The sequence below is a fragment of the Sus scrofa genome, chromosome 8 (assembly GCF_000003025.6).
Source record: "Sus scrofa isolate TJ Tabasco breed Duroc chromosome 8, Sscrofa11.1, whole genome shotgun sequence".
In the NCBI taxonomy this organism is placed as follows: Eukaryota; Metazoa; Chordata; class Mammalia; order Artiodactyla; family Suidae; genus Sus; species Sus scrofa.
In genome coordinates this window covers 28,016,835-28,029,624 of record NC_010450.4, presented here as the reverse complement: position 1 = coordinate 28,029,624, position 12,790 = coordinate 28,016,835, and the positions used below count along the sequence as shown (strand labels likewise).

Here is a 12,790-nt window from a genome sequence, read left to right as displayed (position 1 = left end):
GTTTTATATACTTTTAATCAAATAATACTATAATGTCACGTTTGTTCCCAAGCTTTTGTCTTTATTCTTCAAACAAATTCTTCTAGCTTTTTGGGCACTGTCCTAGGTGCTGGGGATTTTTCCTACCAACAGGACCAGCCCTCCGTTCATGGAACTACAGTCAGAGAAACTGACATTGATTAAACAATTAAATAAATAAAAGATTACCTCTATGGCCATGTCCACTAAGAGAATTACATAAAGATCTGAAAAAGTAAAATAAGAATTGACATCATCAGGAAAGATAGGAAAGGCTTCTCCAGTTATGATCATGAAAAGTGAGATATAAAAATGCATTTGGACATAACTGGAGGAGGGGATGAGGATGGGTGGAGAGGACTCTCCAGACAGACAACCTCTGGCTATTTGCCTCTGAGATTCCCAGAGGCTACCGCAGGCCCTGATGGAAAGATGAGGCATCAATTCTCTAGTAAGGGTCTTGCTCCTCTTAGATGGAGAAAATGCAGTGAGACCCTGGATCCAAGCATAGATCTCTAGAAAAGGCAAGGCAGGAAGGATCCTGGCATCCCACCTGACTCATTTTCCTGAGCAACGACGAGTTCTTCTCCTTTCTTCTATGGAAGAACTGCACACACTTGGCTATCCCCAGGCACTCTTCTTTTGTACACATTCCCCACTCCTCATTACAGGCAATAGTACACTCAACTGTTGCCTATGAGAAGCAGCCTGACTTTTTCCTGTTTAGGGCAGGAGGTAAACACAGCTGCTATCCCAAGGATTACAGGAAATCATTTGCATCATTAGTTTGGGTGGGACCCTTCCAGGTTTTGACTATCTCTTCTTAGAGGGATTCTCCTAGGGTGGTTTCTGCTCTGGAAGCCAAGAAGGAAGGGGTACCTCCCACCCTTCCTTCCTCCTCTCCTCTGCTGTCTCTTCCCCCTTTTTCTGACTTTCAGTCACTCACTCACTAGGTCCACTTAGCTGGAGCAGATGGCTGAAACTCTACATGTGAAAGTGGAAGAGATTCTTCAAATTGAGACACTTGGAATCTTATTTATTCCTAAGAAATCAAAAAAAGGGGGGGGAGGGGAGCCTCAGCTTTAAGCCACATCATTTTTCAAGAAATAAAAACCAAAGAGCCAGTGGACCTTGAAGTAATTTTCAGAATTAGGAGAAAATAGGTACCATTTAAAAATCAAGGGGATCTATATTAATTTATAAGTATAAGAGAGTATTATTTCAAGTCAAGTCTATCACAAGACTCTTGGGCCAGAAATCCCCACAAAACCTCTTTCTGAATTCCCCTCACATCTCACCTTTACATGAACACCCATTAGATCTTATTCCACCTCAAGGAAAGGAGTTATAAAGGGGAAGGGGATCAATTAATAAAAAATAAATTTCTGTGATGTTCCCCCAAAATTCTTTCTCTCCCTTTTTTCACACAGCTGTTTCCTCTCTGTGTTCTCCTTTTGCTTCCTTTTCTTTCTCTCTCCTTTTATCTCTTCTATCTCATCCATTCCCCCACTTCTCCCATGTCTCCTGCCATCTCTCATCTTCATTCACACTGTTCGTTTTTCTCATCATGGTCATAAATTCATGCATGCACTACATATTTATTAAAGGCCCTCAATGTCAGGCATGATCCTAGGCTCAAGGATACACAGAAAGAAAGACAAAGTCATTGCCCTCATGGAATCTATATTCCAGTGAAGAACATGAGTATAGGAATGAAAAGTAAGTAAACAAATAAGTAAAATAATTTTGATTTGTAAGATTTATAGTGGAAATTAAAAATCACTAGATAAATATAAAGATAAGAGGTAAACAGGACTGTCTCATCAGGATCCAAGGTTCTTAATCTCTTTTGTGCCACAGACCCTTTTGGAGTTTGGTGAAACTTACTGATTCCTTCTCACCATAGTCTCTTACCACATATAAAATACAATAAGTGGAATTATAAATAAGATGATTATACTGGAATACAGTTCTATCTACATATTCCTTGGGACTCTACAGGCCCCAGGTTAGAGTCTTTGTAGGACAACATAAAGAGTTCAGATGTTACTTTCAGTAGAATAGGAGATGATTATAAAGTCTTAATCAGAGGAGTAATAAAGTATGATTTATAGAATTTTTATTTTTCTTTCTATGGCTGCACCTGTGGCATACGAATGTTCCTGGGCTCAAATCAGAGCTGCAGCTTCAGGCCTATGCCAAAGGCACAGCAGCACTGGGTCCGAGCCACATCTGCAACCTGTGCTGCAGCTTGCAACAATGCCATGTCCTTAACTCACTGAGTGAGGCCAGGGATCAAACCTGCATTGTCATGGATACTAGTTAGGTTCTTAACCTGCTGAGCCACAACAGGAACTCCTGATTTATATTCTTAAATTATTACTGTTGTTACTGTGTGGAAATACATCTCGTGTGGGTCATAGTGAAAGCAAAGGAATGCTTAAGAGGCACTGGTGTAGGAAAGAGATGATCCTAGCATGGAGTCAGCTATCATAATTATGGAGATGACTATTTCTAAAAGAGTACAGCTTAGGGTTTGCTCATAAAGGAGCACACATGCCCTAAAAAGAGAAGAAAGAGACTGAAAAGAAAGGGAGAAAGAAATCCTTTTTTTCTCTTTCTACTTTTCCAAAGCTCCTCTCCGTCCTTCGAAGATTTCCTTGGTGTTTCATGATCTCCTCCCAAAGTTTGTGGCGGATAGCTCATAGACTATGCTAAAATATTTCTTTATACTTACTTGAAGCAAATATGTTTCCAGTAAACCTTAAAAGAAGTTGTTCTCCTTCTTTCACTTGGAAATGGCGAGATGGCTCTGGAGGACCACTGAGTCCTCCCAAGCGCAAGTGCCTGAGCTCCTGGTTTAAATCTTTAGAAGGCACCACCAAAATAACAACTCTATGTGGGTTGTCTTTCTGGTGGTAAAGTACAATGCAGGCAGTGGTGCTGAACATGGCTTCCTCCAAAGACTTCACAAAAGAAAGCAAATGGCTATTTTCCATAATGGAAGACAGACGAAGCACAATAAACCTGCACAGAAGAGAAAAGGGGTGACCTGAGGGAAACAGCCAGTCTCTAAAACATCAGAGATAACTAAAAACACCCCCCCCAAAGACATTATTATCCCAACCTCCTTTAAAACCAAGCATCTAATGGCCAGTTTATTAAAATCATGAACGCCTTTAATGAAACTCTCAACAGTCAGGAAACCAGCTTAAATCAAACCAAGTTCTCAAATAGATACTCATAAACAAAGAAATGATTCAGTCTTGGCTTAGCTCTAAATATGGCAGTATATTTTAGGTTCCATTTTAACTCACGTTACCAAAAGGTATTACTTCAAAAGGAGAAAGATGATCAAGATCATCCATTTACCATCAATAGGACATGGGAGAGATGTCGTAATGAAGTGGGGATTGAAATATTCGTCTCTGTCACTATGTGAAAAGGGTTGTTATGGCAGATCCTGTTACAGGTTGAATTGTGTGCCCTGCACCCATATTCGTATGTTGGAGGTCTAATCCCCAATACCTCAGAATGGGACCTCACTTGGCGTTATGGTCTTTATAGAATTGATAACATTAATGTGAGATCATTAGAGAACACCCTCATCTAGTATGTCTGGTGCAATAAAAAGGAGAGAATGCCGTGTGAACATGATAAGGGGCATCTACAAGCCCAGGAGAGAGGCCCAGGACACGTCCTTAGAGTCCTCAGCAGGAATAAACCTTGCTAGCACATTCATTTTGGACTTCTAGCATCCAGAATTGTAAGACAATACATTTCTGTTGTTTAAGCCACCCAGTATGGGATACTTTATCATGGCAGTCTAGCAAATGAATGCAAATCCTTCTCCCTGGGCTGGACCAGCCATCACCCAGTTGTCCTCCAGAAAATTGCTCCACAAGAGCCATCTCCCTCACAAGAGCTCCACATCCTCAGACAAAGACTAACTGACACAGGGGTATAAAGCCAGCCTCCTTGGTACTCACACTTAGAAGCTCCCTTGGCGTATCAGGCTGAGGTAAAACTTCAGCTCAAGCTATAATCTTTCCCATTTCTTCCCTTCCATAACTTTCTTCTTTTATTCCCCTACAGGAGTCACCTGAGAGCTTTCTCTATGTGTCACCTGCCTTCTCATCTTAGATGCTTTTTCTAGGGAAACTGACCCAAGACAATTATAGATGTAAGTTCTTCTTAATGAGATAAAGGCTATCTTTGGACATGCAATTGACCTCTCTTTATGAATGTCTACTTCTCATGAAGCTTAAAATGTCTAAGCCTCTTCTCATAATGAGCCGTCTAGAACACATGGAAATGAGAGAGCAAAATGAGGATACAGAAGTAAATTCAGTTTATATATACATACTTAGGAGATGAACATGATATGAAGAGTTAATTACTATCTTCATGGAATTTCAGAAATGAAAGTGCTATTTTAAAGCTATTTTAGAGTTAGAAGAAAACTGTAAAAATAAATCTAAGTTAAGAGTGGTTTCCAACAACACCTATTAAACTATCATGAATGAAATTACAGATAGTGTATTCATGTTGGATCTAGTTTGCATTTTAAACACACCCTAAAGGACTATTCATATTTCAATTTGAGGAATAAAAAAACCTAATCCTATGATTCTACCTCTGTAAACATCAATTACCAACCATCAGGATATAATATCATCAACTTTTATTGTTTACTGTTGCATTACCTCTCTAAATGTTCACACAATTCAAATGATATCAAGCCACTCTGTGTGGTTCTCACCATAACACCATCAAGCACAAACCAACCACTGTCTCGGCTTCTGAATCCCAATAATTTCAAAGATTCACAGGTGTTTCCAGGTTTTCTTATGGAAGTTCGTTTTGTCCTATATTATGATAATAGTAAAAAAATTGGCAAAATTTGTATAGCATACATCATATTTAATGCATTCATTCTTTCATTAAGTGAATAATCCAGTAACAATTCATTAAATATATACTATGTGGCAGTAATTATGCTATGTACCCAGTAATACCAAGATAAGAAATATATTGCCCTTGTTCTACAGAAGTTCATAATATTACAGTGTTAAACAGTCACAGGACAAGGTGGTCTGTGGAGTAGTGAAGGGATGTACAGGATAGTTCAACAGCAAAAGGAAGGTGCTCAGGAAAGCTTGCAAAGGGAAAATGCTAATATTTGAGATGAAGTTTAGAGAATGAGAAGCATTTTACTGGTAAAAAAAAAAAATTAAGGGACTATCCCAAAACAATAAACTCACTGATATGAACCCAGATGCTTTAGCATAGCCATGACTTGTGGTATGGCAACCATAGACTCTGGAGCAACACTTCCTACTTTCAAATTCTGGGCAGCCCTGGTTCTTATGAAGAGTATGACCATGAGCAAGTTATGAGACCTCCCTGTATCTCAATCTTCTTATCTGTAATATGAGAGTAATAATAGTATCTACTTTATAGGATGGAATGAGTTAATATTTGTAAAGCACTTAAAATTGTACTAAGCATAAATGGTATTGATATTCTCACCCTAATTCCTCCAGCAGAGATGGCTGGAGGACTTAGCTAATTGAGCTTTCACAAACTATTATCCTTCTTGCTTAATGCACCCTATTCCAAAGCCTTGAAAGAGGCAGTTGTACATACCCTGTGATACTTTCCAGGAACTACAGCTGATTTCACTAACAGGAGACCAGTTTCCAACACCTAGCCAATTTGATTCCTTTCTTTGGAATTTGACCAAGAAAGAGGCCCAGAGATTATAACTTGTTGTCCTTTGGCTATAGTGCCCTGGGCTATGAAAATGAATTGTCAGAGAGATTATTAAGAAGGGAGAAATAGATCAGATACTAAGAGAGAAAAGGAAAAAAAAATATGAAAGAATCAGTGTAGTCTTAGAGATGGAGAAAATAGAGATTACCTATTGCAACTTTATAATAAACTCTTGTCTTAAATTCGCTTAGATTTCTATCTGTCTCAACGACAATAAGAAAAATCCTTGATACTGATCATCTTGCTGGAAAAAGAAAAATCCTGTTCTAATGATGATACAACTCACAAGGGGACAGACCCATTCTAGCTAGGTACTAAGAATAAAGGTGTCAGTGTGAGTCCCACATCTTTATTTGTGAACTGAATTAGTTATAGGTTTAAAACCACTTTTGTTTCACAGGTTGAGCTGTCCTGTGAACCGTAAATTAGGAACTGAACTAAATTTAAAATGCCTATTCTCAAAATTTTAGACTGCATTGATCAACCAGACTAAAATCAAGAGTACAGGGGAAAACATAACAGTTTTTGGCTTTTGGTTTATAACCACAGGCATGTTAAAAATTTTAACACTTGAAAGTTAATTATCTATTAACCCAGGAAGATATACTCATACTGAATCCAGAACTTTGTCATTTACTAGAAATTGACTTAATTATATGTAATATTAATTTTTTCTCTGATGACAACTCTCAATTTTTTCCTGCTAATAGCCTAAGTTTTCTGTGAAGACCTAAATGTTCTCAACTCTGGTGGGGCTGACCTACTCCTGGATCTAGGTGGATGTATGACCTGAGCCAAATAGTGCATTCGGCGCTCATTAGTGCTGCTTGCCAAAATATCCAAGGTACCCCGTTTCTGAGATAGGATTATACTTCCTTGGCCCCTGTGGTTGACTGGGGCCATGGGACTAGTTCTGGTTAATAGTGAACAATGTCATTTTGTCATTTTTCAGGCTAAGTATTGAATTCCTAGTGCAGGTCTGTCCAAAATTCTTTCTTCTGCCACAATGACCGCAACCAAACTGGTTGCCCTTCAGCTTAATTCTAGGAGTAAGGATGACAAAGAGGCAGCCTGTCTTTGATGAATGAGGCAGGTTTTTGTTATCATGCCATAAACTAGACTAGCCTACCCTGTGTAGTACATCTTCCGATTGGTCTCAGTGATCTGATTTTGAGTAGGAATAAGACTTAGGGCTATTATGTATACTCTTGGCTAAAAGAAGCTTCCTCTTTTCTACTGAACTGGGAGTTTTGAAGATGTAGCAATATTTCCAGTATGAGGAATAAGTGTGTCAGAGAATGGGAACTGCACAGAAAAAGGCAGAAAGAAAAGAAAAGAGACTGGGTTTTTTGTTGGCTAAAGATAAATATTAAGATAAATATATCCCCGGATTTATAATTTAAATGGACCAAAGAATTCATTTTTTCTTAACACTTTGGGTTTGCTTTTCTGTCACTTAAAATCAAAACAGTCTTTAATGATAGTAAGGTCAAATTTAGGCTTCATTTTTTTCCAGTTGAGTTATAATTGACATGTAACTGTGCAAGTTTAGTACATACAGTTTGATGATTTGATACATACATATATATATATATGTATATATATATATATATATATAGTAAAATATTAACACAATAAGGTTTGTTAATATCTGTCACCTAAAGTTCAGGTTTTAATGTAATAGATACAAATCATATTGAAATTAAATAACTTGATGGCATCTTTATTTATTCCAGCTATTTTTTGCAGCTCTGCAACTAACCTCTTTTTTTATATATACGATATCAGCAAACTTTGACCGCTAAGTATTTCCTAGCAATGACTAGCACTCCACAAAAGATGGCAGGCATTTTGATTTACTAATAGTTCCACGAAACATAAACTTTATTGAATTTATTTGTTTATTTAGGAATAACTGACCATGCTATTTCTTGAGTTCAAGACTCTTTCCATGTCGAAAATTCCAGGTGTTAAGGAAATTATGATTGGCCCGTTGGGGTCAAATATTAAATTATAATGAACAGAGACACTGAAGAATACAGAAGCTCCCATTAGATCCACATAGATAGAAAAGGCAATATCCAGAATTTCTGGTACAATTACCCCAAAATAAAGTGGCAGGATATACAAACCAGCAGGTATCTACCCCAGGCTGCCTTTTTCAAATCTAAGAGCATGCTGACGCATCTTTCCTAGAGCATGCCTTAATGCCACACAATTAAGATTGTTCCCAAGATAAAAATGATCGGTTCCCAGGTACCTCACTATTTTGTCCCTATGCAGAAATAGACATTACGGGGAACTTTTTAAGGATAGTTTCTTTTTATTATTTTAGACCATATTTTTAGTGAGGTTTTAGGTTCATAGCAAATCTGATGAAGGTACAGAAATTTCCCATTTATCTCCTGCCCCAGACATGAATAGCCTCCTCCATTATTAACTCTCCCCACCAGAGTGATGCATGTGCTACAACTGATGAACTGTCATTGGCACATCATAATCCCCCAAAGACCATAGTTTCATTAGAGTCCACTTTTTTTGTTGTACATTCTATGGGTTTGGAAAATACTCAATAACATATATTATCACCATAGTATCTTACAGAGTATTTTCACCACCCTAAAAGTTCTCTGTACTCTGCCTGCTCATCCCTCCTCAACACCAAACTCTAATAACCACTGATCTTTTTACTGTTTTCATAGTTTTGGTGTTTCCAGAATGTTTAAAAGTCTAAAAAGTTGTATTTTCCCAGTAAGCATTTGCTTCAAAAACTTGTTGAAATGATTTCATTCAGTACAAAGAAAAATATGACATGGGTAGTTTTACTTTTTATAAAATTACCACTTCTTAATCCAAAACATGGTGAATATAGTTGATAACACTGTTATAGAGTCGAAATTTGCTAAGAGAGTAGAATTTAAGTGTTGTCGCCAAAAATGTAAAAGAAAAGATTAGTGTGTGAGGTGATGGATGTGTCAATTAGCTAGATGGGAGGAATCTTTTCACAGTGTATCTGTCTACAAAATCACAATGATGTATGCTTTATTTTACAAATTTATTTGTTAATTCTAGCTTTGTAAAACTAAAAAGTAAATAAATAAAATGACATTTTAGGTGAAATCCTTTAAATATTATAAATTGAATATACAAAACACAAAATTATAATAACAAAGCAAGAATAAGTCATTTAAGTCCTCCCCCTTTCTAAGGCTGAACAACTAAATCTTGATAAATATACTTTTTCATGTTGGTTTTTTGTTTTTTTGGGGTTTTTTTTTGGTTTACAATAAGCAGGAGGAATCTTAAGAGAATGTCTCAAGCTCTCCATCAAAACATCTGTGAGACCAGGATTGAACATCAGGGGGCAAACAGCTAGGAATTATGGGATTACTCTAAGGACAAATTACTTTCCAATAACTTAAATACAGAAGAATAAAACTGTAAGTGATAATCAAGTGAGCAGAATAAGGAACTGTGACTCTTGAGATCCTCATCATAAAATGTGAGCTAGAGACCTTGACCAAGATTCTCAAAGACGCTGAAGTAGTCCTGGGTAAATAGCCCCCAGTTCTCAGCAGAGACAGAAATAAATGCCATCTGAAGGAAAGCAACTCAATTACCCTTTAGATATCTCACGTATACATGATTACAAACAGAAGTTCACCCCAAATAAAGAGGTAACTACCATGAATGATAGTCAGCAGAAGGCACAGGCAACACCATCAAAAACTGCAGGTATGAGGAGATCCCATTGTGGCACAGTGGGAATGAATCTGACTAGGGACCATGAGGTTGCGGGTTCGATCTCTGGCCTCGCTCAGTGAGTTAAGAATCTTGGCGTTGTCATGAGCTGTGGTGTAGGCCGCAGATGCGGCTCGGATCCTGCATTGCTGTGGCTCTGGCTTTGCTGTGGCTCTGGCATAGGCCGGCAGCAACAGCTCCGATTAGACCCCTAGCCTGGGAACCTCCATATGCCGCGGGTGTGGCCCTAAAAAGACAAAAGGCAAAAAAAAAAAAAAAAAAAAAAAAACCCTGCAGGTATCAGAATTAGTTGTTGCAGAATGCTACAACTATATATGAAAAGATTAAAAAGATAAAGGGTAAAAGTTTAATAAGCATAAAATATAAACAGTCAGCAAGAGACTATGAAGGATGATGAGGGAAAGCTAAATATGAGCTAAATAGAATCTTAAGATATAAAAAAAATAATTGCCGAAAGCAAAAACTCAGTGATAGATTAAAAGTATATTTTAAAGTATACAATATTTGTGTCATTTGAACTGAAATGTGAAAAAAAAAACAACAGAATATAGCACAGAGAGACAGGAAGATGGACAAAGTAAAAGAGAAGAAAAGAAAGATGAAAGAAAGACGTGGTCTAACATACATCTCACTGGAAATCCGGAAGAATAGAGCACATAAAATGGATGTGAGGCAATATTTGATTAGAAAACATAGGATTTTTTCAGAAATGTGAAAATACTATGTCACATACATAGGAACTAAAGAATATAACAAACTGGTGAATAAAACAAAAAGGAAGTAGACTAACAGACACTGAGAATAAACTTGTGGTTACTAGTGGGGAGACGGAAGAGGGGAGGTACAATGTAGAGGGAGGGGATTAAAAATTTGGTTAATATGGGATTATATGAATGCATGTGTGTGAAACTTTTGGAAATTGTAAAGCACTACAGAAATTTAAAAATATTTTATTTACTTAAATAAAATCCTAAAAATGCAAATGATTAAGTATTTGCAAGAAGCCTAAAAGTAATAAAAAATATTTTTACAACTAAAAAAGGACAGAATCCACTTATTTAGAAGGCACGATGTGTTGAATTCAGAAAAAAGTTTTTTTAAATTTGCACCTAGATATAGCATAGAAAAATGCAAAATACCAGGTACAAAGAAAATCATCCAGCAAGATAAGACACCCGTAAAGTTATGAGAATCAAATTCACTGAGGTCTTTACAGCATTAGTAACAAAATCCATAAACAGTGGCATAATATCCCCAAAGAAATGAGAAAAAAATCAACATAAATCTAGACTCATATGCCAGATTGGTGGCTGGTCTCCAGAGACGTTACCCATGCCTCTCAGTGTTCCCATCCTTGTGCTGCACTCTCCCACAATAAACTAGAGTCACTTCAGTCAGTAGGATATTATGGAAGTGATGATCGGATCATTCCAGGCTCAAGACTTAAGAAAGCCTGGCAGCATCTGCCTTTGGACTTTTGAGAGCATTGATCCTTCATGTCAGTAATCCAGCTACTCTTCTAGAAAAAGTAAATGACAGGAAGAGGCCATATGGAGAAGTCAGATGGAAAGAAAGAGGCCTTGGGGTTACCTGGAGTGCAAATGAGGCCCAACCATTTCTGCATACCAGCAGAGCCCAGGCTTCCCACTACCACTCCCAAGACTCCAGACATGTGAATAAAGCCATCTTGTACTTCCTAGCCTCATACACCACCTTACTGCAATGCATAACAGACTCTAAATAAGATGAATGACAGTACCATCCATCTGAGACCCCAAACAACCCACAGAACATAATAACTAGTAAAATGATTGTTATTTGGAGTAGTTTGACATGAAGAAATGGGTAACTGAAAGATCCAGCAAAATTCTATTTCAAGAAAAATGATACACAGACAAAAGTGCTCATGTATTAGAAGAATTAATATTCCATACTACCCAAGGTAATATACCAATTCAATACAACTCTATCAAAATCCCAATGGCAGTCTTTATTAAAAAACACATTTTAAAAAATTCATATTGAACCAAAAAAGGCCTTGAGCAAGCAATCTTGAGAAAGAACAGAGCTGGAAGTATCATATGTCCCAATTTCAAAATATATCACAAGCTACAGTAACTAAGACAGTATGGTACTAGCATAAAAACTGACATATAGACCAATGGAATAGAATAGAGAGCCTAGAAATAAGTCAACTAATCTTCAACAAGGATGCCAAGAGCACACAATGGGGAAGGGCTGTCCTATTCAATAAATGGTTTTGGGAAAACTGGATATCTAAATGCCAAAGAATGAAACTGAACTCATCTCACACGATATACAAAAATTAACTCAAAATGGATTAAATACATAAGCATGATGACCAGAAGGAAAAACTTTCATTGCTTAGAGATGATGCAAAAGTTTATATGGAAAACTTGAAGGAGCTCTCAAAAAATATTAGAAATAATGAGAAGGTTTAGAAAGGTTGGCTTCAATACCATTGTAGAAAAATACACTATATATATATATATATATTTCCCCAATAAAGAGAGAACAAAACATTTATATACTTTTATGATAGCAGCTAATTCTATAAAGTATATAGGAATAAGCCTAGCAAAGCATGTGCAGTACATGTGTGGAGACTTTTACAATACTTCATTGAAAGACATTAGAAAACTACACAAATTGAAGCCTATATTATAGAGAATATATTTGAAGACCGAATATGCTAAAGATGTCATTTTTCTCTGAATCAACCCATGTGTTGAAGGAAATTACTGGAAAAATCCCAATACATTATGTTCTTGTGGACCTTAACAAACTTATCCTATTTTACATGAATGGGAAAGTTTCAAGAAAAAAAAATTATCCTGCATAGAAAAGTATGATATGACTTACCTACCAGTTAGCAACTTATTATAAAGCCTTAATAATTACAATGGTGTTAGATTAGTTCAAAACTATGTAAAAAGACTGACCAATGGACAAGCTCAGAAGAAGGAAATTTGTTATATGACAGAGGAGGCATAGCAGACTGTTAAGGAAAGAAAGAACTAGTCAATAAATCATGCTGGTAAAATGTTATCCACATGGAAAAAAATGAATTCCTACCTCACACTGTACATAAAAATCTATTTCAGACGGATGGAAAACTTACATAAAATTCAAACCTTTAAAATTATAAGATAATAAAGAAGAACATTTTCATAATTTCAGGAGATAGAAGTATTTTAGACCTGGGCAAAAGACA

The 12,790-nt window shown here is 36.7% G+C and overlaps 1 protein-coding gene across 1 annotated transcript in view; it reads right to left on the bottom strand.

Annotated features, from left to right (window-relative positions):
- DTHD1 (death domain containing 1) overlaps window positions 1-12,790 on the bottom strand; it is a 76,394-nt gene that overhangs the window by 44,255 nt on the left and 19,349 nt on the right. Inside the window, exons 6-7 of the mRNA XM_003128908.5 lie at window positions 4,725-4,886; window positions 2,756-3,045 (exon numbers count right to left, since the gene is read on the bottom strand). Coding sequence (XP_003128956.5) covers window positions 2,756-3,045; window positions 4,725-4,886 — 452 coding nt within the window. The remainder of the gene's footprint in view (window positions 1-2,755; window positions 3,046-4,724; window positions 4,887-12,790) is intronic.